The sequence below is a fragment of the Gasterosteus aculeatus genome, chromosome 7, assembly GCF_964276395.1.
Source record: "Gasterosteus aculeatus chromosome 7, fGasAcu3.hap1.1, whole genome shotgun sequence".
NCBI classification, from domain to species: domain Eukaryota; kingdom Metazoa; phylum Chordata; class Actinopteri; order Perciformes; family Gasterosteidae; genus Gasterosteus; species Gasterosteus aculeatus.
This window is the reverse complement of record NC_135694.1, coordinates 3,196,587-3,219,630: the sequence shown is the minus strand read 5'-3', so window position 1 is coordinate 3,219,630 and position 23,044 is coordinate 3,196,587. Positions and strand designations below refer to the sequence as shown.

Sequence of the window (23,044 nt, the reverse complement as noted above, 5' to 3'; positions counted from 1 at the left end):
TGACTTTCAGGGATTTTTTGCCTACTTGCTTATTCTGTTTTGGACACGATCTTTGTTGCTGAACGAGTGAATCCGGCTTTCATCTCAGCTGCACCGCCGACGTTACAGTACGGTATAATAGCGTCTGACTGGCAAAGAGAAAAGTGCCCGGAATGCTCTGCTACGTTTGATAGTTTTCGGCCCAGAAAAAATCTTGGTCTCCACCGGTCGAGGTCCGTCTCCCTCAATCACGTAACGGCCGCCTTTGGAGAAACTATAAATTCCTCCTCCGCAGACGGGCGAGCAACAACTGTTAGGCCTCCGATGTCCGGCGGAGGGTTTCCTCGCAGACGGGACGAGCGCGCGTTAACAGGCCGCCCACCCGGGGGCCTCCTCGCCGCCTGTATTGTTCCAACACGCGTATGACTCACCAAAAAGGAGGGATTCATAGAGACCTTCGGTGCTGCCGTGCCTCCTTGTGACTCACAGAGCTGGACTGCATTTAGCTCGCAACATCGGTCGCCAACTCGGCCTCGACAAATGTTGCAGCGGTGCGTAGAAAGAGCGTCTGGGTAACAAGTGAGCAAATAGCACCAAAACACACGTTGTCTTATGAAGACAAGAAGCGATGGAGGGTTTGGTTTGGTTTTTAAAAAAAGTCCTCAAACAAAAAACTACACAAAGTCAATTTTTCTCGTTATCGGTTTTCAAAGGAAAATCACTTCAAGTCTTTAATTAACACTCAAGTCCAAGCCCAAGGTCTGTGATCAGCAAAGCAAAGCAGAGATATTTTGAAACCAAACACGGTGAAATAGTGCGAGACGTCATCGTCAAAAAGTTGTCTGATGTCGTAATTCTCTGTGAATTGGGAGACAGGAGGGAGTCGCGGCTAACGGAACCGCCGCTGGGCTGTGAACCTTCTGGACCCGAGGGCCGTGCACCCTTTGCCGTTACAGCGGACCTGGAACACACAGCGGCTGGAAAGGACCTTTCTCCCCGGAGACGAACGGGCGCTTGGCTTTTTAGGCCCAATCAAAGCGCAATCAGGGCAAAGCGCTCGAGTTACGCCGCGGCCGTTTACCCACTTTTCAAATTCATAATCACGGAACGTTGCTGCGCTGAGCGGCGAGCGCGCAACGCCGAACCGCGCGGGTTACGGGATTAACGGAACGCATTCTGGAGTGTTTTTGCATGTTTGTTTGTGTCTGTTTATGAGCGCGTGTGAGAGCCTATTTATGCATTAGAGGGAGATTTGATGCGTTGGTGTGCGTGATGTTTGTTTATGTGCTGTCAGCGAGTTCAGTGTGGTCCTGTGAGTGCGCGTAGCCCGATCCCCCCATGAGTGGTCTATTATTCTCTCTGACAATCTTATTAGCTGTTTTCTGTGTGTGTGTGTGTGTGTGGGAGGGGGGGGTCTTTCTCTAATGGTACATTCATGTGAGGCAGGATGGACGCAATCTCTCGATTACACCGGCATGAATACTTGAAATGTCACGCTACCCTTGTTTCAAGCGGCGTTTATTTGCAAAGTCTAATCAGAACAGCAAAATGTTTACGTAAATATTTCGTTCAACAACCACATTGAACGCCTACTTTTTGTAATTGCTGCATCCAAAAACTCATCTGAGCTTTCATTAAATCAGTACATTTGCTGATAAGTAGCCGATGGGAAACCAAAGCATTCATCTGCTTCACACATTTAGCATAACTAGTTCTGCTGTGACCTAGCATGACATTGCTAACATGCTAAGGCTAATGAGCTATGATCTTCTCCCTGTTGGTTTAGCTTAATGGCCTGATAACATTTGCTAATTAGCACAAAGCCCGTGGTGCATGTCGGGACATTGGACAACATATTTGTAGAGATATTTCCGTTAGGAGCAAAGCAGTGGACGGACCAACAGATTCACGTTACCAACCGGTTATGTTTTATGTCTATTTTCACTACGTTGTTTTGTTATTCACGGCTTTGCTTGGTTGTGGTCTTAAGACTCGGAATTTTGTTTCAGGAGTGTGGTGGAAGATTTTGCACAAACAATCGTTAAGTAAGAAACAAAGGCTCTGAGTCAAGTATGTCTTTTCTCCGTTTATTTCCTTGCAAGGGAAAAAGGGTCACAACAGCTACGTGGTCAGTAGACTGTCAAGAACCTCCTTCATGCCCCCAACACATCGAGGCAGTTCTTATACCTAAGTTTAGATATCGGTGGCGTCAACAGAAACCTTTGACCATCTTGTTGAGTATTTACAGTCAGGGTACTGGGAACATCTTATCCATGTAAGACACGTCAGTTCTTTGACCGTGTCCTTGCTCTCCCAACATGCTTAAACAAAGGTGGTCATAGACATAACAAACACTTTGTTCAATCTCTACAGCTATGACTGCTGGAACCATCTAATCCAAGAGGGAGACATCAGTTCTTATGTCAGGGCCTTTGTGATCTAAGCACTTAGATCACAAAGCACAACTAATAAACTGGTTATACAAATGAAGCATTTAAAAGGGTTACATATCATTTTCCCATTACAGGAGGAACGTGAATTAAACTTTACATTTCTGTTTGTTTCTCTCGTTCGCCGCTTCGTTTTCTGCGACCGCTGTTGTCCCAACGATTGCTGTGATCGTAACTACGTGAACAAGAAGCGAGGCAGCAGAGATGCGCGAGGAAAAAGAGGCCGGAGGCAGCTGGTCCGGAGGCCGGCGGGCCGCTATGGCAACAGCCGGCCATAATGACAGACAGGCAGGAGGCGGGAGGCATCATGATTGCTTCAATCACAGCCACATCAAACCGCTTTGCATTTTGTTTTTGTGCCAAACAGCAATTTGTTCCCTCATTTGCTACGGAGGTAAATTCAAACGACTGATTGCAGGACGAGGAGTTTGGTTTTTGGGTCTTTGGGGAAATAGCAAACCAGTTTAGAATCAGAATCCTAATTGGGCAACCGTCTCTGCGTGTTATGTGCTTTGCTCTAAAATACTGAATAATTCAAGTCAGCGCACATCAGAATAAATCTGCATTGAAGAGAGAAACGACACAAAACGGGTCCAAGGGCAGAAGAATTGGAATCGATCAAACTTTATTTGTAACATTCACAGTCCATCATTACAAAGCTTTGGGGCCCGTAGCTCTGATTGTCATTGGCCATTTGATCAGAGCCCCATCACTCGCCCTAACATTCGCACCCAACCACAATAACGAGGGGGGGGGGGAGCCCGTCTCACAGATAAGTCCTTCGACAGAAGACGGAAATAGATGAGCAGATCAAAAGTGGCCATTTGGGGAAATACAGTCAGATAATCATTGAGTACGTCACCTTCCCCCAACGGCAATGAACCCGTCGATTTCACTTCCCTGCGACATGGCGGCTCAGCAGAGACCAAATAAACGTGCCTGACACCACGAGAAAGAAGTTTTATTTCCCAGCGTACGGAAGAAAAGAAAAACCCAACAGCTTCGCCGCGTTGAGAAAAATAAAAACAGAACAGCCGGGCGAACGACTTGTACAATCAGAGCAGCGATCAGAGAGATTCACAGCCTCGGATGGGTCATAAGCGAGTAGTTCACGGAAAAATAACAAAACATATTCTTCTGGCTTCCATTCAGACACGGACATTTTGATAGTTTATTTGCCTTTTAATATACAAACGACTAAAGAAATGTGCTGATAGTCCCTGAACTCCACCATAAGCTTAACGAAGTGTTGTGCCGAGTGTCTCGGGATCCAAAGCGTCCAAAATTAGATGAACACAGACATTTTTAAACAAATTATCAAATGGACTTTCGGTCTCTGTAAAAAGCCGAATTAGTGACAAACACATACTCCTTATTTTACAGCAGGTTGGAAGCGGTTCAAGACTTCAAGTCGCAGCCAAAATGTTTTCTTTTTACGTGTAGCAGCATAATTCAAACTCATCCAAATGTAGTTGGTCGGCAAACGGATTCAATGTCAAAGGCTGGTTTCATTCTGTATTCATCCTGCTGTCCACAAATCCCATGAAAGCAGAAGAACCGACAACAAAATCAAGCCTCTAATCTCCCCAAAAACCTCCCGACAACACATGAATGAACACACACATCATTACAAATAAAAGGGGCACTGTTGTCGATTCCGAGTGCCGCCGCTGAACACACTCAGCGTGGCACGAAATGTGTATTCATACGCAGCTGGAAACAGTCCCAAAACAAACGCGCGGTTTCTTCTGTTTGAGCAACAGCTGCTAAAAGCTACTGGCCAGCTGTTTCGGGGAATTATAGAGCCTTCAAAAGAAAGTGTTGCTGTGAGATTTAAAGCACAAAGCAATACACCTGCAGCTGTGTGCCACCGACAGGTCGGGTCAAACGTTCTCTCTTTTTTTCGTGGGATTTGTAAGAGAAATAAACCCCCAAAAAACACGTTTCAAAAATAGACATAAATAAAGAAATCTGCTGTGCGTCTCGAGCGTTCAAGGCCGAGGCTCCGCTGTGAGTTCGGCTAAGCACACTTTGAATTCAAATATTCACAGCCACTTTAAATACAACTGTTTATCCTTCACTCCTGTCTGATTTCAACACGCTGCACCTTTTTCATTCCCGTCAGAGCAGCGGCCGCTTGTGTGTTTTTCATAACCGCAACTTACAGTGCGACGCACTCCAACCACAAAGCTCCGTGCGGTTGAGCACTTAAGCACGGCCGAATGAAGACTTCATTTTAAAGCGATTACACTCGTTACAATGTGCGGTTTGTCAGAAGTGGCATTATGTGAAACACGTGTGGAATTCATTTTTTTATACCGTCGCCACATGCATCGTTCCACCGGACGTGGGATGCTGAGCATATGAAGGTCTTCATCCAGTGATTCATGAAAAGTCACATTTCAAATACAGTAATGGGACTAAATCCCGATTATAAATAATACATAGTTTTAACCCACATTATTTCCTTTTGTTGCCATGCCAACTTGCATGGCCCTGGGACAAAAAAATACAACACGAAGCAGAAAGAGCCTCCTCCTGGCTCTCACACACGCACACAAACACACACACAGACACACACACACACACACACAGACTTCCTTCCTCCGCCCACGGTTACTCAGCAGCGTCCTGCTGATCACTGGAGGAATTAAATAACATAAATGACACATTAAATATGAGCGGAATGGATGAAAAATGGATCACGGCTGAGAGAAATGGGGACATTTTTGAGGTCACAGCGGTCCCACCGGTCACGCCGACGTGGTCGTAGCAGCTTTCGTCTGCTCCTTGCATTCTTAATAAAAGCGAACGCCGCGTAACCCGAAGGACACCGTTCGTAGGCGGGGGGGGGGGGGGCCCACAGCCCCCAAGTCTTTGTCCTGTCAATGCGTTGTACCTCTTCGTTTGTGTTCCCAGCGTGTGCTGGTCGCTGGTAGCTCACTTGATCCACGTATGTCGTACGCCTGCTGATCTTATTGCGATAAGACGAACATTAAAACCCGCCATTGGGGAATGAAGTCTCTCGGCTGCGAGATGCGATCTCAGCCGGCGGTCCGAGGGAGACCGGAATCAAAGGTTTGGCGAAAACAAGATGTCAGAGCTGCTCTTTGGTACCAGAGGGTGAGCAGCGGGGATGAAGGGCGGGGGAGGGGGGTGGATGCCGTTAGGAAGCCAGCGAGGTCAGAAAGCCGGAGAGACACGGGCTTGATGTGTGAGTTCAGACCTCTGTGTGAGTCAACGCAATAATGGTTGGCCCAACTGAACATCCAATCATGAGACTTTCGCTCTGTGTAAGATATTTTTAGATGTCTTCGCAGAGCAGAAGAAGAAGAAGAGTTCTGGATTGTGCTGTTGTGTTAATGGTCTGAGGGGATCTCGATGTCTGTCTGACCTCTTTGGACGCCTGACAGTCGATCTCTCATGTTATTATGTCTCTCTCAGGGGCTTAAAGTGGCATATGTAAGGGAGAGAGAGTGAGAGAGGGCTGTAGAAATAGAATGAAAGCAGTAAGTAACGTGACACTATATCAGTGTGATACACACAATGCCTACTCTGTGCCTCACAATAGACCCCGAAATCGCCTCTTTCCTATTGAGTCCCGGGCGCACATAACAGATTTGCTTCAAAGCACCACTTTCACCTAAAACCCTCTCCCATCCGCTGTAGTCGGGAGTGCAGAGGCGTGCAATCAAGCCGAGCCCCGGCGTAGATTTCTACCGCCCTCGTGTCTGCCGACCCTGATGCTGTTTCACAGATCAGAGCGGGAAGAGGCACCCCAGCGCCCGCCCTCCTTCCTGCTCCCTCGTTCATTTTCATCACAAACTTTGTCTGGAAAGGGACATTGATTAAAAAACAACCCAGACTCTTCCCCCAGGACACCAGCCGACGCCCCGCCAACGCCCGCCACCACCAAGCAACATGGACGATGCAGTCTTTTCCGCCCTCAGTTCATATTCCAATGTCTACTTTTGAGTCAGTGAGGCCTGGGTCTGTGAGGACTTAGGCCCTAACTTGGTGGTCCGACCTTGAGTTCCCGCAGCAGGCTTTGACGTGGAGGTGGACCATGTCCCTGACGCCGGCGCGGGCAGCTTGCCGCGTTGCACCTGAAGATGCCGAGGCGGGGCCGTGCGCACGGGCTGTTGGAGGGGACGCGACTGCTGTGCAGGGCGCAGCTGGTAGCCTCGGCGGTAGCGCAGCGATTGGGTACGAAGGAGAACCCGCGTGTACTGGACTTCAGGCATGATGAGCTTGAGGCACAGCTCCTGGGCCTGGCTTGAGAAGCCGCGGCTGAGGTTAACCGGGAGGTCGTAGCCCACAATGTCAACTTTGCCACTAGGCTGCCAGGGGCGGAGATCTTTATTTTTGATCTGCGCCGCAGATCGGAGGAGCGGCATCCGCCCACCGAAGCAGCTCTTCATCAACCTCTCCTGGGCTCGCCGGAGGAGTTTCACCTCCCTCGCCACGCAAGCTGGACCCAGCGCCGACAGCTGGCGCCACAAGGAGGCGTTGAAGTGGTTGTAGAGACGCGCATCCAAGGAGTTCCAGGCCCGGATCTTTGAAGGAAGGCCCGGCGTCAGGCTCCTCTTTGAGCTCGGCGTCCGCATGTTGAGTTTGACGTACAGGATGTCGTCCAGATCCCAAGAGAGGAGATGGCGGAGGAGAACCAGCGACTCGTCAAAGTACTCGGCAATCATCACCAGGGAGAAGACCCTGTCGACCTCGGCCAGAAAGCCCCGCGCGTACGCCACATCTGTTGCCGGGCGGTCCTTGTCTCCGCCCAGGTCGAAGGTCAAGGTGTTGCGTGCGTACATGGAGTCCTTCTCATCGGGTCTGTAGTAGCGCCACGGCTCCTCCAAGAAAGCCTCCAAGGAGCCGTTGGGGACCCTCTTGAAGCTCTGGCAGTACTGGTTGTAGTAACTGAACAAGGATTCAAACATGGAGGCCGGCTCTCTCAGGATTGTGACGTAAATGGTGTTGTTGGGCATCAGGCGCTGCATCTCCGCCTTGTTAAAGCGCATGTGGCTGGTCACGATGTTGGGCGGCAGCGTGTGCGGGTGGACAAAGTGGGAGGTGAAGGAGCGCGGGTAGCAGAACTGGTGACTGCAGGCCTGCACGGGCAACGCCACCGTGAGGTTGTTGCACTCGGCGAAGCGGAACAGCAGGTTCTGCATGGTGGTGCTGGCCGTTTTGTGGGTCTTGAGGAAGGCCACATTGGTGTGCTTCGGTTTCAGGCCAGGGGCAGGGTGGGAACGGAGGGCAGGGCAACCCAGGTGGAGGGCCTCCATGGTCCTGGAGAAAGACAAGAGGGAAAATGCATTCGTTTATTTGAAGCTCCATTAGCTCCGGGGAAAAAAAATGGAGCAGCTACTCCAAATAATGTGGTGAGATTGGACGTAATTGAAGAGACACTAGACAGATAATGGAGGAGACTGGGGTGTAGGACAGGACAGAGGGACAACGGTGAAGCAGACATCAGGGTACATGTGGGGAATTAAAATGAGCAGGCAGAGAAAAGAGGGCAGACGTAGGATGAAAGCTGAGGACGGAGGATCAGCAGGTTCACAATGATTATGAGGTGTGTTCGTACTGCATATATAGCTGGGTGATAAATCAATGTATTGACTCTTTCCTCTCCTTACTGGGGAATATATTTGTATCATCATGATTTCAGCCCTCCTCCGCACTAGTTCTTGGCATTTTCTGCATGAGCACTGTGATGTTAAAAAAATATAAAACAAGTCACTCTGGGGCCTGAAATGAAATATTTGCATCTCATAGCTTCCAGTTTGCATCCGGTGTATCATTTTTCAATTCTGTTAAAAAAAGGGCTAAAAATAATAATAATAGAAAAGGTTTTGCACACACTCTCAATACTCAGGAGTATCACTGCTCACTTTCAAAAGTGAGGAAAAAATGTTAAAATTAAAGTGGGAAGACGACAGGCAGAACAATGCCGGAGACGGGGATGTTTTTTACGAGCAAAAAGTTGGTGTACGAGAATAGAATACGAGGCTGTCAAAAGATCTACGATCCCTCTGCTTTCATAATTGGACCACTCGTCCATGGACCACATTGGCAGAGCGTCTCCATTCAAAGTCTCCATATCTATAACCAGCTGTTCCCGCAAAATGAATTTGACTCGAAGAGAAAAAAGACGGACGTCTTCACAGTAATTATCACCACGGGAACTCGTAGAAGACACGGGGAGTAAGTGACGCACGCGTCCTCTTCGATCACTCACCAGCTCAAGTGGCCCCCATGGTGCAGCAGAAGACTGACTGTGCTGATGGCGATGAAGACCAGGAAGATCTTCTTCTGCGACATCTCTCCTCGCTTCACTGGGCCTGCGGGAGGCAGAGAAGCGGAGCGAGAGTGAGACAGAGAGCCGGCGGGTAAAAGGTCGAGGCCGGGGAAGGAGCAGGTGGAGGAGGTCCAACGAGAACGAGGGGTTAGGGGGAGCATGAAACAGAAGGACGAACAAAGGGAACGAGAAACAGGGGGAAGAGGCGAACGCGGCGAGGAGGGTTTACTCGCTCGGGGGATCCATTAGCGGCGACGGTTCGGCTCGCGTGGCGCCGTAATGACACGGTGAATGATACTTTCATTACTCGCCGCAGCTGCGGGAGTCACACTCACCGTCGGCTCAAACAGGACAGATGGCCTCGCGCATTAAGTCCCGCCAGTAACGAGCCACATGTGTGTGTGTGTGTGTGTGTGTGTGTGTGTGTGTGTAAAAAAGTGAAACGCAGAGCGCGAGTGCTCTGTGGCAGGAACCCGCCGTGACACTCGACCCGCCAAATAAAAAGACCCCATCACGACAGCGATGGAGCCCGGGAAGGAGTCCAAGGCTCTCTCGATTGCACGACAATGACCGACGTCTTTCTTCTTGATTATACTGATTACACACACACACACGCGCGCGCGCAACGCTCACGGCGGCTTGTTTTTCCTCATAATATAATCCGTTATTTTTTGTCCGATTAAATTTCCAAAAAAGAGTGAGTCACAGTTTTTTTTTTCCTAAAATAAAACGGCTCATTTTCTTTGAAAAACAGGTCAAAACCTCCAAAAACCTCCGCTTTGTGCACAAAGAGGATCATCCTCCAATCACAAAGTTGGCGGTTTGATTCCTGGCTCCGGACTGTCCGTGGATGGGTCAAATGCAGAGGTCAAACTTCCCCGACGCAAATTGCATGTGACAATAAAAGCATTTTTTATTAGACAAAACAGGGACTTCTTTATCTGAATGGGCTCAAACCTCATTTCAGCACAATGTTTTCTATAAAGTCGACAAAGAGTCACCCTGCTGTGCTAAATACAAAGCTCATGAATATGCATGAGATGGGACATCATTTCATGTGCAAAATAAACAACTGGTGAAGCAAAGTGATCCCAGGCATCTGGAAATAAACCAAAATACGGTTCTGGGATATTAATTAAGCGTTTGGTGAAAATTGAACAGCTGACCGGGTGTGTCGGAGAAGATTAAGAGACAGAAACAGAAAAACGTTTCAATCCCCAAAGCAGCTGTGACTCTGCTTCAGTGGACGCACACACACACACACACACACACATGTGCAGACACACACAAATGCACAAAACCCCTGAACCCTGTGTGTTATAAAACAGGCGCTAATGCTCTCACTGTAATTGATGCACAGATTGTTGTAGACACAGTTGTTGTTGTTTTTTTATAAAAGTTAATCCTTTGTCGATGTCAATACAGCGCGGCCTCTGCCCAACAATCTGACCGCAACCGCGGCTTCGTCCGTTGAGTTGACATCGTCCACGTTGGTGAAAGAAGGATGCAAAGACAAAGGAGTTTGCGGAATCTAGCCGGATAGAATCCAGTCAATTACGTTGATTTTATCCAAATAGTCCAAAAAGATATTTAATGGTCTGCAATGATTAAAAAAAGAAACATCAGCCAGTTCTCACATTTGAGAAGCTTTGTTTGGTATATTTTCTCATTAAATCAGCTAAATATGGTACCTAGCAATTCATAGTAATAATGAGTTTTTAATGCCATTCATTTGGGGGACATTGGGCCCCGAAAACAGGAAAACCCATCACATCACAGCCCATCACATTTCAAATTAATTCAATCTCAGTGCCGTGAAATAGTTCACACAGGAAGTCCCTGAAAAGCACAGTTAGTCCCTGAGTGCAGTTCTTAGTTCTTATTTCCTGTTTTCTGCCTCCAGCACACACATGGGCTCTTAGGCGCGCGACGCGATTCAGCGCAAAGCAACACTTCAGCAGCACTTTCAGGGTCGAGCGAAGGCTCCTTCGCACTCTTCAATAATTAAAATGTCCTTTTCTGAAAGCCTGTTTCATCTCTCCTCGACATTGTTCTGCTTCTGTGAGAACACGGCGATATTTTGCGCGTGTTTTCCTCCCCTCAGAAGAAGCCAGCTGCTCCTCGCGCGGCCTTGAAGAACAACTCAGGTGACTTGAAAAGTGGCCGAGCTGAAACGTAACTCTGCCGGGCTTTCTATCTCATTTTCCTTCCATTCCCCCCGTCCCCGAGTCCGGGGGGGACTCGGGGGGGATACGCTCATCGCCTGACGCGACCTCCGGCGGCCTCCCAGTCACTCCCCTTTGTGTGCAGCGAGGGATGCACGGGGAAGGCCTGCAGGGGGGGGGGGGGGGGTCCAGACTGCAGAGAGTGTGAGGGGAGGCGCGGTTGCAAACAAAAAAGGGTTGGAAATCCGCTCTAAAACAAAACCACTTGGTTGGTTTAGCGAAAAAACACAACGGTATGATGTTCCAGAGGTCCTTCGAATAATAGTCCACTGCTCCAACTAAACGGATGTTGTGGTTAAAACACAGTAAAAGACTCACATTGTAATAAAAAGGCGGACATTCATTAATAAAAACACTTGAAGCGTAACGTTTTCATCACGGTGCATCAAGAAATGCCACCTGCTCCAGGTGGGATAATTACACCCCCGTCTGCACGGGAAAATGTCACGGCGATACCCGGAGCACTGATTGGGAGAATGAAGCCGTGCGCGGGGGTCTGCGTGTGTGTGTGTGTGTGTGTGTGTGTGTGTGTGTGTGTGCGTGCGATGCAGGTGGATCATGTGTCACAGCGAAGTTAATAAGAAAGGGATTTGAGTGGCTTTCAGCGGACGCGCTCGGCCTCCTCTCGCCTTCGTCCACCGTCTTTCTCGACACTGCGGGCCTCTTTAATTAAAAAGGGCCGGTTGGGTTTCATCCTACGACGGCACGTGAGAGCGCAGCGAGAGGACACCTGATCGGGCCGGTTAGCGGACGGCGATTTGGCCGGGAGGGAAGATACTTCATCTTCTCTGTGTATTGATTTAACGATGGAGGGAGGGATAATCCACGGGCAGCGTGTGTCGGGAAGGATTTTCGACACATGACGTCAAGGTAAAGAGGCAACAACTAATCCTTTAACGGCGACCTCGGAGTGGATTATCACAAAGCGCATTAACTGCTTTATTGTCCAAAGTTTGGGACCTCCACGTAGAAGGTCACAGCGGGCCAAATGTTGTCGATTGACAAAAAAATATTCTTTGTATTCTTACGCGATGACGAAGGTATTTTGCAGTTATCCAAATCGCATAATCTCTGCCATAGCATTTTATATATTTTTAACTGCGTAGCGCTTTGATTTGCATCTATATTTTCGTGAGGGCTTGTGGCTTTGCCTGCTTGCAAACCCGATGTGAATTCAGATGGAGGATGTGTGAAGGAATCATTCTCACACCTCCCTTAAGGTCCCCCCGGGCCGCTGATTCCAACTTTATTTCCTGTCTTTCCCTCTGCATTTATTCTCCTCCTCTCTCTCGCCTCCATCTCTCCCCGAGGTCTTTTTCTTCTTCTCCTTCTTCTTCTTTTCTCACCGCCGGCGTTACCCTGTGAGAACGTCTCCGAAAGGCGGCCCGAGAAAAGTGTGTCACAGTGGCGCCGCGGCGAGACGGACGAATTCAACTCAAGAGACATTTATTACACGACCAATGGGGAGAAGGCCGGCGCGCACCACATGACGCAGGCACAAAAATAACAACTGTCCTCGCACGCGCACAGATGTTCACTGCACACACACACACACACACACACAGATGAATCCAATGTGCGTATGAAGGTAGCTTTGTGCTCGGCCCTCTGGGGGAACAGCAGCTGCTTCCCCCGAGATGACCCCGTCATCTGTAACTGAGCTCATGTGATAACCTTTGACCTCTCCTTAGGCCTAAGATGATCTCCAATGGAACATACATACCCCAATTCTCCCCAAAGCCCCGACGAACCATCCAACACCGCGAGACGCGCACGCACACCCTTGCGTTAGCATTAGCGCTCCTCTAGCAAGATGCTAGTTTATGTGAATCTGGGACAACAGGACGTGTAAGCTAACAAAAGCACAAATATTTAATCCCATTTGGAATGTGCACGGTGAGAAGCGAGTGTGAAAAGGACTACCGCCTGGTAAAAGTCCCAATTATCCAACACTTCCCATAATGCAATATCCTCAAGCATCATTCGTGTGACTCGAAGTGTGCTCAAGCCGTACAACAGCCGTCCTCTGACATGACGAGTCGACGTTGACATGGATGGAGTTCCTTCCCAGGAGCACCGACTACGCTGACATGCAGCAGATACTGACGTTTCACACCGAGATACGGTCGAGTAGCATAAAGAGCCACTTGTGCCATTTTGCCTCATCGCGGCGACACAGCCCCCTCCCCACCCCTTCTTTCGCTCCCTGCAGCCATTTTCCCCCAAAAAAGGTCGGCGCCGCGGTATTTGGCCCCGCGTGACAGAAACCCGCCGATATCCACGTCTTCCACAATGCTCACAAGCCGCTTCCTCCCTCGGAACAGAAATATTGACTTGTCCAATGCGCGTGAATCTCGACTCCAGCTGAGTGCGCTTAGAACAAAAAGCCCAAGTAAACAACCGGCGTCCACCGCGTGAAACCAAAGGCCTGTTCAGAAGCGCCGAGAAGACAGCAGCAACTGGACGGGCGGAGGAGACAGCTGCAGAAGTGTAACATGCGCAGCTGCTCACGTGTCACACACAGAGGACAAAGAGGCGCTCACTGACGGGAGGATTGAGGACAGTGAACGGCTTTTTTCTAAAATATGAAACACATGCTACTGTGTGTTGGGAGAGTGGGGGGTGTGAGGGGGGGGTAAAGGAAAGTTAAACTAAATGAATGTTGCTACAAGCGTTCCATATATCGTGCGATAAGCGGCGTTTACGACACGGAGGTGAAACGTGATTCAAGCGCGTTCTCATTTTATCCGAGCGCCTTCCTGTCCTCTTACCGCTGCCTCCAGCCCTCATTATTTTATTCTGAGCCGCACTTCTCCTCCGGGCTTCCCCTCCCTTCGCCCTCCCTCCATCCCTCCATCCCTCCATGTTTAGAGGCGGCAGGGCTCCGTGGCCCGTGTCCCCAGGGTGCCTTTTAAGCATCCGCCCCACCCTGTTCCTGGACCTGTTAGAGACGTCCAGAGAAGAGAGATGAGAAAACGGCAGAAGTCTGCACTCGAACATGCATGTTGTCTTTGCACGTGTGTGTGTGTGTGTGTGCGTCTATTTGTTTGTGCAGCCTGAGAGCATCATTACTGTCTGCAGGGTAGACTCCCTGCAGACCCTCAGATGCAGGCATGATCTCGCCCTAAACGACCCCCCCAGAGAGGAGGGGGAAGGGAGGCCGAACAGGGAGAAAGATGAGATTTAGAAAGAAAAAAAAACAAGGACGGGCAACAAGAGAACACGGAAAGATAACACGAAAGAGGCCTGAGCGTGATTGAGCGGGCTGAATCAACATCTGGCCTTCGTGCCGCTGTGCTTATTGACGAAAAGCCTGTTGGATCATCGCTCGCCGGCGAGAGGAGACGGCGGGGAGAGACGGCAAACATCGGCCGAGGCGACGTTCCCCTCGGGGGAGTGAGACGACGAGCTTGTGTTCTTTCTCTCTGTGCACAAACGCACTCCTCCTCATCTGCAGCTCGCCGCCGCCGTCTCTGCGGCTTAACCGCAGTTTTTGTGATCACGTCTGACGGACAACGGCGGCCGGAGGAGTCGCTGCTCCGAAAGAATGATCACATCAGATCAGAGCAACCGTGCTAATTACCACTGATAAGCCCTCAACGCATTTTTGCCAAATTTCTTGGTAATTTTTTAAGTCGTTTAAATAAAAAACTAATATGTCGTCCCAGGAGGAAAGGTCAGGGCATCACCGGGGCCGCGGGGCTTTTCCTCTGAGGGGAACTGAACGTCTGCGGCATATTTCATGGTGATGCATCCCGTTGAGTTCAGCCGTACCCGGACTTACGATTTTGTTTGTGGAAGTCGAGAAGCTTCATTTTCTGCGAAGAGAAAATCAATCCCCGCATCGAAGGCCCGTAATCATTCTCAAACAACAGCGGCGACCGCCTCCGTTTTCTCCCTGGGCCTCGGACAGAAACGCGCAATCACGAGGTGTGTACTTACATTGGAGCGGGCCGGCGCACGCCAGCAGCTACAGAACGCCTCCATCGCAGGGTGGAGAAATAAAAAAGCAATTTGGATCGTAAGCGCTCCATAACGCTCAAAAGGTCGCTGTTGCACTTCTGCGTTTGGGCAAGTGGTGTGTGTGTGTGTGTGTGTGTGTGTGTGTGTGTGTGTGTGTACAGTTCAATCCAGCTTGGGGGGGGTGTGTAAGCCTGTGTGTGTGTCTGTGTGTGTGTGTGTGTGTGTTCAAAGCATCACTCCCTCCTCTTTGTGTGTGTCGCCATTCACATTCCGCTCAGGGGACTCGGCGTGCTCGTGAAACCCGCCGGTCGATTTACAGAAGACGCAGTTTCCCTCTCCGGCAAATTAATTTGATTTTCCCGAGTCAAAGCGAGTCCCGAGCTGGACGGCTCTCGTCAGCGAGATGTAAATCCTGCTGTGGACGGACGGACGGGTGGTCTGAGGTGATGTAATGCAAGTATATGTATTAACTGATTAAAATCAGGATGGAATCAATTGAATGCACGTTGGGTTAGAAGATTCCGGCCCTCTTTCCTGTGTGAGGCTCTCGCTGTTACATTAAACATTCTTTTAAGGCTCTTCATTAGAACAGAAGTGGAAGGCCCTCTTTTGTCCCCCGGGCCCTTCGCTGAGAAAAGATTTCTGTGTTAGTTAGTTAGCACATAAGTGCGATCCCCCTCTGAAGTGGCAGAATAACACTTCAAATAGCAGATTAGAAGCTGCTTAATAAACTTTTCTGATGCTGCCGGACCTTCAGCATGCAATTATTTAAAAAAAACCTTTTTCCTTAATGGCATGATGGCTTCACCTGAAGTCACCCGGCATCATTATCGGTGGAGGCCCTCCAGATGTTGGGGCCTCGGGTACTTAGTGACAACAGAGAGGCCAGATTTGGATGCAGAAATAACTGCGTCAAGGTGCCACAGAGGCAAGATTCAAAAGACAAGATCTGATGTTGAAAACGGATACCATCGCCCTTGAGGCTGACCTCCAACCCCGGGCGGCTTTACGCACGCATCGCTGCATTTGCAGGCTAATGAGCCGATAAGCTCCCCCCCCCCCCCCCCTCCTCCACCCTCCATCCACCTCTCCGCAGGCGGCAGTAAGCGAGATCAATCCACACTAAATCAATGTAACACCGCTCTGATTGTGGAAATCCTGCAAACAATTAGACAGTGCTCGAGAAGGCGGCGTCCTTGTTTGTGCCCAATTATGATCGGGTCAAATGGGCTTAATTGGTTGTCTGGTTTGTTAATTATCGCCGAGGCGAGTGAATCAAAACCGCTTATCATACCGATAGAAGAGAGGACCCTTGTTAATTCGGTCGGCGGTGATAATTAGGAAATTAAAAAGCAAATACGACATGATATTGTTGTCCGTGACTGGTGGCAGAAACGGGCAGCGTGTCCGGTTCTTTTTCAGTGAGGTGAATATTTACCGAAGACAATTCTTTCTAACATGGAATTTAAAATGAACTGGTCGGGTTTTTGTGTGAAACCTGATGGTCAGGAAGGCGCTCGTTATGAAAAGGCCGTCCATTTTCTGTTGATTGTGTACTGAATAACTTCCCGTTACTGTAAATACCACAGGCAAGATGTTCGGAAACGCCCATGTGGCTGTACTGAGGGGTCAAAGGTTTAACTGCCGGAATGAAAAGGACGTATTCCGAATCCCGGATCCTGCACGGAGCGCCGGTGCCGCTCTGTGTCGGGGGCGAAGCCTCCCGGCGGCCGACCTCTCGTAGCAGAGAGCCCGAGTCTGAATAATTCACCACAGTGGAATAATAAACACGCTGTTCTCACAAGTTCCCCTCATTCTCAAAACGTCAAAAGCAGATGGCAATGGCACGGCGCCCGAGGCCAAAGCGTTGGTGTGGAGCGAAGAGAGAGAGAGAGAGGCGAGAACGGGGTAAGATAGAAAGAATACATCTAAGACGAAGTGTTTTATTTATTAAGATGAATGGTAGGGCCACTTTTTATTCGTGACTCCTTGAAATGGATGAAAAAAGATGATGTGAGACCAAACTGAGTCACATACAAATAAAGTACAGATCTGCAAATGGGAATAGCGTGCGCTCCATTGTGTCACTGCATCACTTTCAGGGAACAACGCGGTGAAGAAGAAGCTGGAAAGACGGATATTCACAAACAAACAGATGGAGGAGAAAACGAGATAATGTGTTGAACTGAGAGAAACTGGGTCGTTGAAAGTTGCGTAGCCTACACACCAGAAGTTAAACGAATATGCCAGCGCACATGGTCTACTTTCTCCTGTCTGTTTGAGAGCAAATACGCCCACTGCCGTGACGGGTGATCCGGCGTTCATGCATATATTTCCACGTTTAATTGTCTTAAGGTGTCGTTATTTGCTCGGCTCCCTCAGGGAGGGACCGCGCAGACGGGGAAGTCGCGTAATGCTTTTGTACACAACCGACAAACTTATGTTAGCTTAATTGGATTATTCATTGGCTAAACATGCATTAGTTTAACCAGCAAACTCATACGTTAGCTTAGTTTGCCAATTGATACGCAACCAGCAAACTTATGTTAGCTTAATTTGCTAATTGATACACAACCAGAAAACTTCCGTTAGCTTAGTTTGCTAATTGATACACAACCAGAAAACTTCCGTTAGCTTAGTTTGCTAATTGATACACAACCAGAAAACTTCCGTCAGCTTAGTTTGCTAATTGATACACAACCAGCCAACTTATGTTAGCTTGATTGGCTAATTCATAAATTAGCTTAGCCGTGCATCACACTGCTCGCACACCCGTGTCGACTCTGTTTCTCTGCCATGCTTGCTTTTATTTGTGCATTAAGTGTTTTTTTTAAGATAAGATAAGATGGGATAATCCTTATTTGTCCCACAGCGGGAACATTCGCAAGATTACGGCTGCTGAGTGGAAAGCACTAACAAACAAACAAGTCACAAGCAGATAAACAAAGGTCTAAATAAAATATATATAAAATATACAATAATAAATAAGTAATCACACAGTAAAGGTATGAAAAAAAGCAACAAAATTCTGTATGCTCTTGCAAGGAAGTCTTTTGAGAAATGGACCATGTGGTCTATCCTCTTTGCGGGGCACTTTGAGGGATAACACTTGTTTTTTAGGGTCATGCTATAATTTAGGTTAGGTCAAGCTTAGCCCTGTTTGAGCTCTGATACCACAAGCCGATGATTTAACGCACAAGCAGAGAAGAAGATGAAGGCGGAAAGGCACAATCTGCGTACAGTACGCATTGAATTTATTTAAGCGGTAAAACGTTAAAATAACATCTTGATTTCCCTCATTTATATCTTTCAGTACAAATTCCAACACACAATCAACTCGGCGGCTAGAGGACGCAGCCGGGATCGCCGTAATGACCCCAATGACAGGGGCCCTCCGGCCAGAAAGGGGATTAATTAAGGGGCCAGATTGGAAATCCCCCCCCGGGGCAGGAAGCCCTCTGCACCTCCCCTCCACCCAACACTCAGACACCGGTGTGAATAAATAAAACGCATGCGCACATGCATGGCCCCACAAAGTTACACACAGGTGAGCACACACACACACACACACACACATTCCTGTCTGCCCTGCGGGTTTAAATCCTTCTCTAACTCGCCCTGGCGGCGTTTGTACGACTCCAGAGGAAACACGTTCAGCACTTAGCGATGGCTTTTTACTCGCCTGCCCGGGCAGCTCAACGCACTCATTAACTTCCCCTCGTTTATTGGAGGAAACTCGTCGTTTCAGGGTGAAAACAAAGCCCCCCCCAAAAAAATTTGGAATGCCCCAGCGTGAGTACATTGTGTTTGTGCAGCCGTCGAAAAGAGACCCAGCGGTCCAGGTATCTTAGCGTCTCCAAGGAAGATGAACAACACAGCGGATCCGAGGTGATATCCGCTCGGCCCCCCGACGGCGTCTCGTGTTCGTCCCCGTCCAAGTGGTTCCGCTGTCACCGTGGCGGCTATCGAATAAGAAGCAGCGCTGTGACGAAAAGGAAGCTCGGTTTTGAAGTCAAGTTCCTCGTCACACACTCGACTTCAGCTCAAAGAGGCAGCGGTGCGTCTGTTGAGCCCGGATCTCTCCGGCTTGAGGCCCTCAGCTGCACGCGGGCGCTGAAAAGTGATCCTGACGTCGGAGTATCTGGTTTCTGGCTTATTTTGTGCGACGGGGTTCTATAGATAACGTATCGAGTGGCTAACGGCCGAAAGTGTTTCCTTACTCGCCGGGTCTTTCTCTCCTCCGAGGAGCTTGTGTTGCTACGAGCCTTTATTCCGCTTTGGGTTTCGGGCGGGACGAAGTCGGACAAACTGGGAAAGATTTTGTAAAACGTTAAAACAATAAACAAGGGTTTGAAATCACTGTAATCCCATTTAAAGCAATGATCTCATGATATAAACAGTTATGTAAAAACTGTGATCGGAATAAGTGGGATGTTCTTAAACTGAATGCCGCTGAAATGGTCAAATTGTCCCAAAAAGATGCTCGAAAAGCTCGTTAAAGTATCATGCGTGCAGGGACCTCGGAGGATTTCAGAGTGAGTCCATGTATGCAGGCTTTGGTTTATCCAAACGCAGAAGGTCAGACAATCACAGTCTTAAAATAATCACGGCCGAGCTTTGGATTTGTTCCGTTCGCCCTGGACGACTCGCGCAGAGAACTTTCACCCACAATGTTCTCGATATTAACGATAAACATCTCGTGTCGCGTTCAGCCCAGCGGGGCCGGTCCAGATACGGGACATAATCTTCCCGGCCAGCCCGTTTTAATCCGGCGTCTGCCGGCATCTGGCTGTCGGACAGCTACAAGTAGATGAAAACCTTCGCGCCAAAGGGCAGCTCCCTGGAGCCGAGCCCGGACCCCGACAGAACCCCCCCGCCCATCTGTCTGCACCCGTCAGAACCACGGCTAACGAGGCGACGCAATAAAAGCCCGGGGTGATTCATCATTTGAGAAGGTGTCTTGCTCCTATCGCGCTGGGCGGTGGGCTCTCAACACGGGCTCATTGCGACTCATTTTGAACTTCACACGCTGCTTCTAATCTCGCATCCAATTTTCTTTAAAAACGGGGGCATTTTCCTGTGCGCATGCAGCGGCGCGCCTGCACATCAAAATCCATTCGGTCCCAAGCCACGGGGAGGGGAAAGAATAAGCATCTTTGCACTAATGCATCAAAGTGTCTGGAAGTTGGCCGCTGTTCAATATCTTGTTTGCGTGCTTCTGCAGAGAGCGCCGGCATTCGCCCAGCAGGGGATGAAGCAGTGAGGGGGGTTTGCAGGCCAGTCAGGGTCAAACCAAGAGGTTTGTTAACACGGAGCATTAATCTTGCTTGGGCACACGTCCACACATTGCAAGGTAAGTGGAAACACACACACACACACGTGTGTGTTCTCTGCGGCGAGCCCAGATGCCCGCGAGTACATTTTTAATCACGAGCTCTCTAATCACTCAGGGTCCATCTTAAACACCCCGCACTCACCCAGACCTCCGCCTCAACGGCGGGGGCTTCCGCGGCAGCTCGGCCTCCGTGCCGTTTACCGGTTGCTGGTGTTTCGTCGGGGTTTTTGGTCCCCGAGTCGTTCCTTCAAAGCTCCACCGCTGCAGTTTTTTTTTTAATTCTTCTTCCTCCCCAAATCACGACTCAGGAGGGCTCGGCGCCTCTTCCCGGAGATGTCTTCTCTCACTGGGTGAAATGAAGTTCAAGTAGCGTTTCAAGGTGGATTAAATGACTGTTGGTTGGGATTCTAAGGCTCGTACGACCTTTTTTTATGACGCATCTATCGCCTTTAAGCCTGTAAAATAAACTTCTTACTTGACAACAATGGCCGCTCCTCAAAAGGTCAGCGGAGATGCTGCTGAATATCCAACTGGAGAGCAGCTCTAAATTAAAGAGAGACCAAAGAGTCCAAAGGACAGATGTGTTTCGCTCTTCGGCACTTGACAGATCACCTATTTTTTGAACAGTTTCCCGCGACGACCTGGTGGACGAAGTTTACCGCCAATATCGAAGGTTTAATCGTCAATTATGCAGCATTTATTGAGCGAGATGGATCTCGTAATGTTTTTCTATCATGCTGCTTTTGCAACTGCAACGACACATCTTTCTCTAAGCGAGCTCCTGCTCGTCTGCTGGATTCGGCTGCTCAAAAGCACTCAGGCGCTCACAACCGTGGAGCATTGCACTGGACACCGACCGGGACAAATGGGAGGAATTTATGGGACATACCAACATTTCTGAGTCCCTTTCTCTTTTTTTTTTTTTATGCTCCCAGGAAGTTGTGACACAGTGCTGCCCGTTTGGCTCGCGGCCCGAAACCGTCTTCAGGGACGCGGCGCTGTCCACATTGTATAAATAAACTCCCGTCCCACGGCCTCCGCTTGGTCTCCAAAGACACTTCCGATGAGGTTTAAAACAACGACGCAGTGAATCTTACTCGGCACTTTATCTCATTGACATTTTCCCCAGACGCTTCTTTGATCCCACGGTTGTTCCCGGCGCGTCGCTATTGTCCAAGCAGAGCACACCTTCATCACTCGGCCTTGCGCCTTTTTCAAAGACTGGACGGGGACGGGTGGAGGGGGGGGGTGGGGACGGGGGGCTTTTCAGGTCTGTGCTCGTAAATGAGCTGCCGCCTCCTTCCTAAGGATTATTGGGAGATGTGTCTGTTTGTCCATCACCTGTGTGTGTGTGTGTGTGTGCTGATTGGTCCACAGCCGCCAGCACAGCTACCTGGTTTCTCTTTTTGCAGGACCAACAAAACATAAATAACGACGATACGAAATTTGAGAGGCTGCGGAAAAATTTAGAGACCAAAAATATCTCCAATCAAGATGCAGTTGTGGTCCTGTGCTGCATACCATTCGTTGTCGAGTCTATTCTATAATAATAATAATTATTATTATAAGTATCTCTGGTGTTGGAGCTCGTTATCTTCAATACAGCCTGCGAGCTGCTTTAAATCCAAACCCCGAATGACTTATTGACCACAAATCTAATTGATTTTGTAACACCAAACAGGGCAAATGGAAAAAAACAAAAAACTTCAGCCAGATTGCGTCCAACACGAAACCAATCAACTAATGGATCAAATGTACTACGTGGGACATACTGAGCCACATGCACCCACCGGGTTCACTGCATCCAGATACAAACACTTTGTTCCACCGACATTCAAAACATAACATTCGCTTTGGTGATATTATTATTATTATGGTAAGATGTCATTATTTGGCCGATGTGTACGCGCAGAATAATCTGAATGAACGGGAGGAATCAATCATCCAGACCAGCCTCGGGCGCTCAGGGAGACGATCACGATAACGACCCCCCCCCCCCCCCCCCTCCTCACCCCTCCTCACCCCCCATCTCCCCTCACCATCCCCATTAAGACACACGCGCTTTTAACGGGACAGCAACACACGCAATAAAACCCCTAAATCTCCTCAGAAGGTCTCACAACGCGAAATGTGGGGCAGATCAGATTAGATTTTTATTTTGGGAGGAGGGAGGGAGGTGGGGGGGGGGGGGGGGGGGGGGCATGCTGGGTTAGATCACTCCGCCGGCATGGCATCTCCAAACGGCACACATGTCGGGCGCCGCCGATGCGTCCTCCTGGAGACAAAGTGTGACCCGCTCGCTTGTATCACCGAGCGGGGATCGGGGGGCGGGGGGGCGGCCGGTGCGTAACGGAACTAAGGCAGAAACACGCGAATCAAGCTGGCCCCGGTTTCCTTTTTCTAAAGGAGCAAATTCAAAACAGGACCCCTACCCACCGCCCCCCCCCCCCCCAGACACGTCTCCCATCGGCGGGTCTGGCACGATGGCACCGCGCGGTCACCCACCTTTGTCATCCCGGCGCGCGGGGACGTGATGTGACGCGTCGCGTCGGTGCTTTTCTCCCCCCGGGATGAGGCTCCGTGTCCCGGACAGCCGACTGCTCCTCTTCCCCCTTCTTTCTCCCCCCCTCTCCCTCTTCCTCTCCTTTCCGGGGGTGCTTACTGTGGTCCAGGGATGCTCCTCGTCCTCCGCTCCCTCATCGGGTTGGTGTTCGGGTGGCGCAGTCTCTGAAGCAGCGGATCTGCTGTCTGTCTCTCATCAGAGGCTCCTTGCGACTCCTTTCAGAGT

At 49.5% G+C, this 23,044-nt stretch overlaps 1 protein-coding gene across 2 annotated transcripts; it reads right to left on the bottom strand.

Annotated features, from left to right (window-relative positions):
- Positions 1-3,031: 3,031 nt before the first annotated feature.
- gal3st3 (galactose-3-O-sulfotransferase 3) lies at positions 3,032-23,035 on the bottom strand. 2 transcript variants are annotated; one of them, XM_040179640.2, is made up of 3 exons: positions 22,762-23,035; positions 8,674-8,776; positions 3,032-7,721 (listed from the first exon to the last, which is right to left on the bottom strand). In XM_040179640.2, exons 2-3 carry the CDS (start codon positions 8,754-8,756, stop codon positions 6,395-6,397), a joined length of 1,410 nt encoding a protein of 469 aa, XP_040035574.2. In that variant the 5' UTR covers positions 8,757-8,776; positions 22,762-23,035; the 3' UTR covers positions 3,032-6,394. The 2 variants fall into 2 exon arrangements, with proteins under 2 accessions (XP_040035574.2, XP_040035575.2); XM_040179641.2 differs by having other exon boundaries at positions 22,919-23,034.
- Between the last annotated feature and the right edge of the window lie 9 nt (positions 23,036-23,044).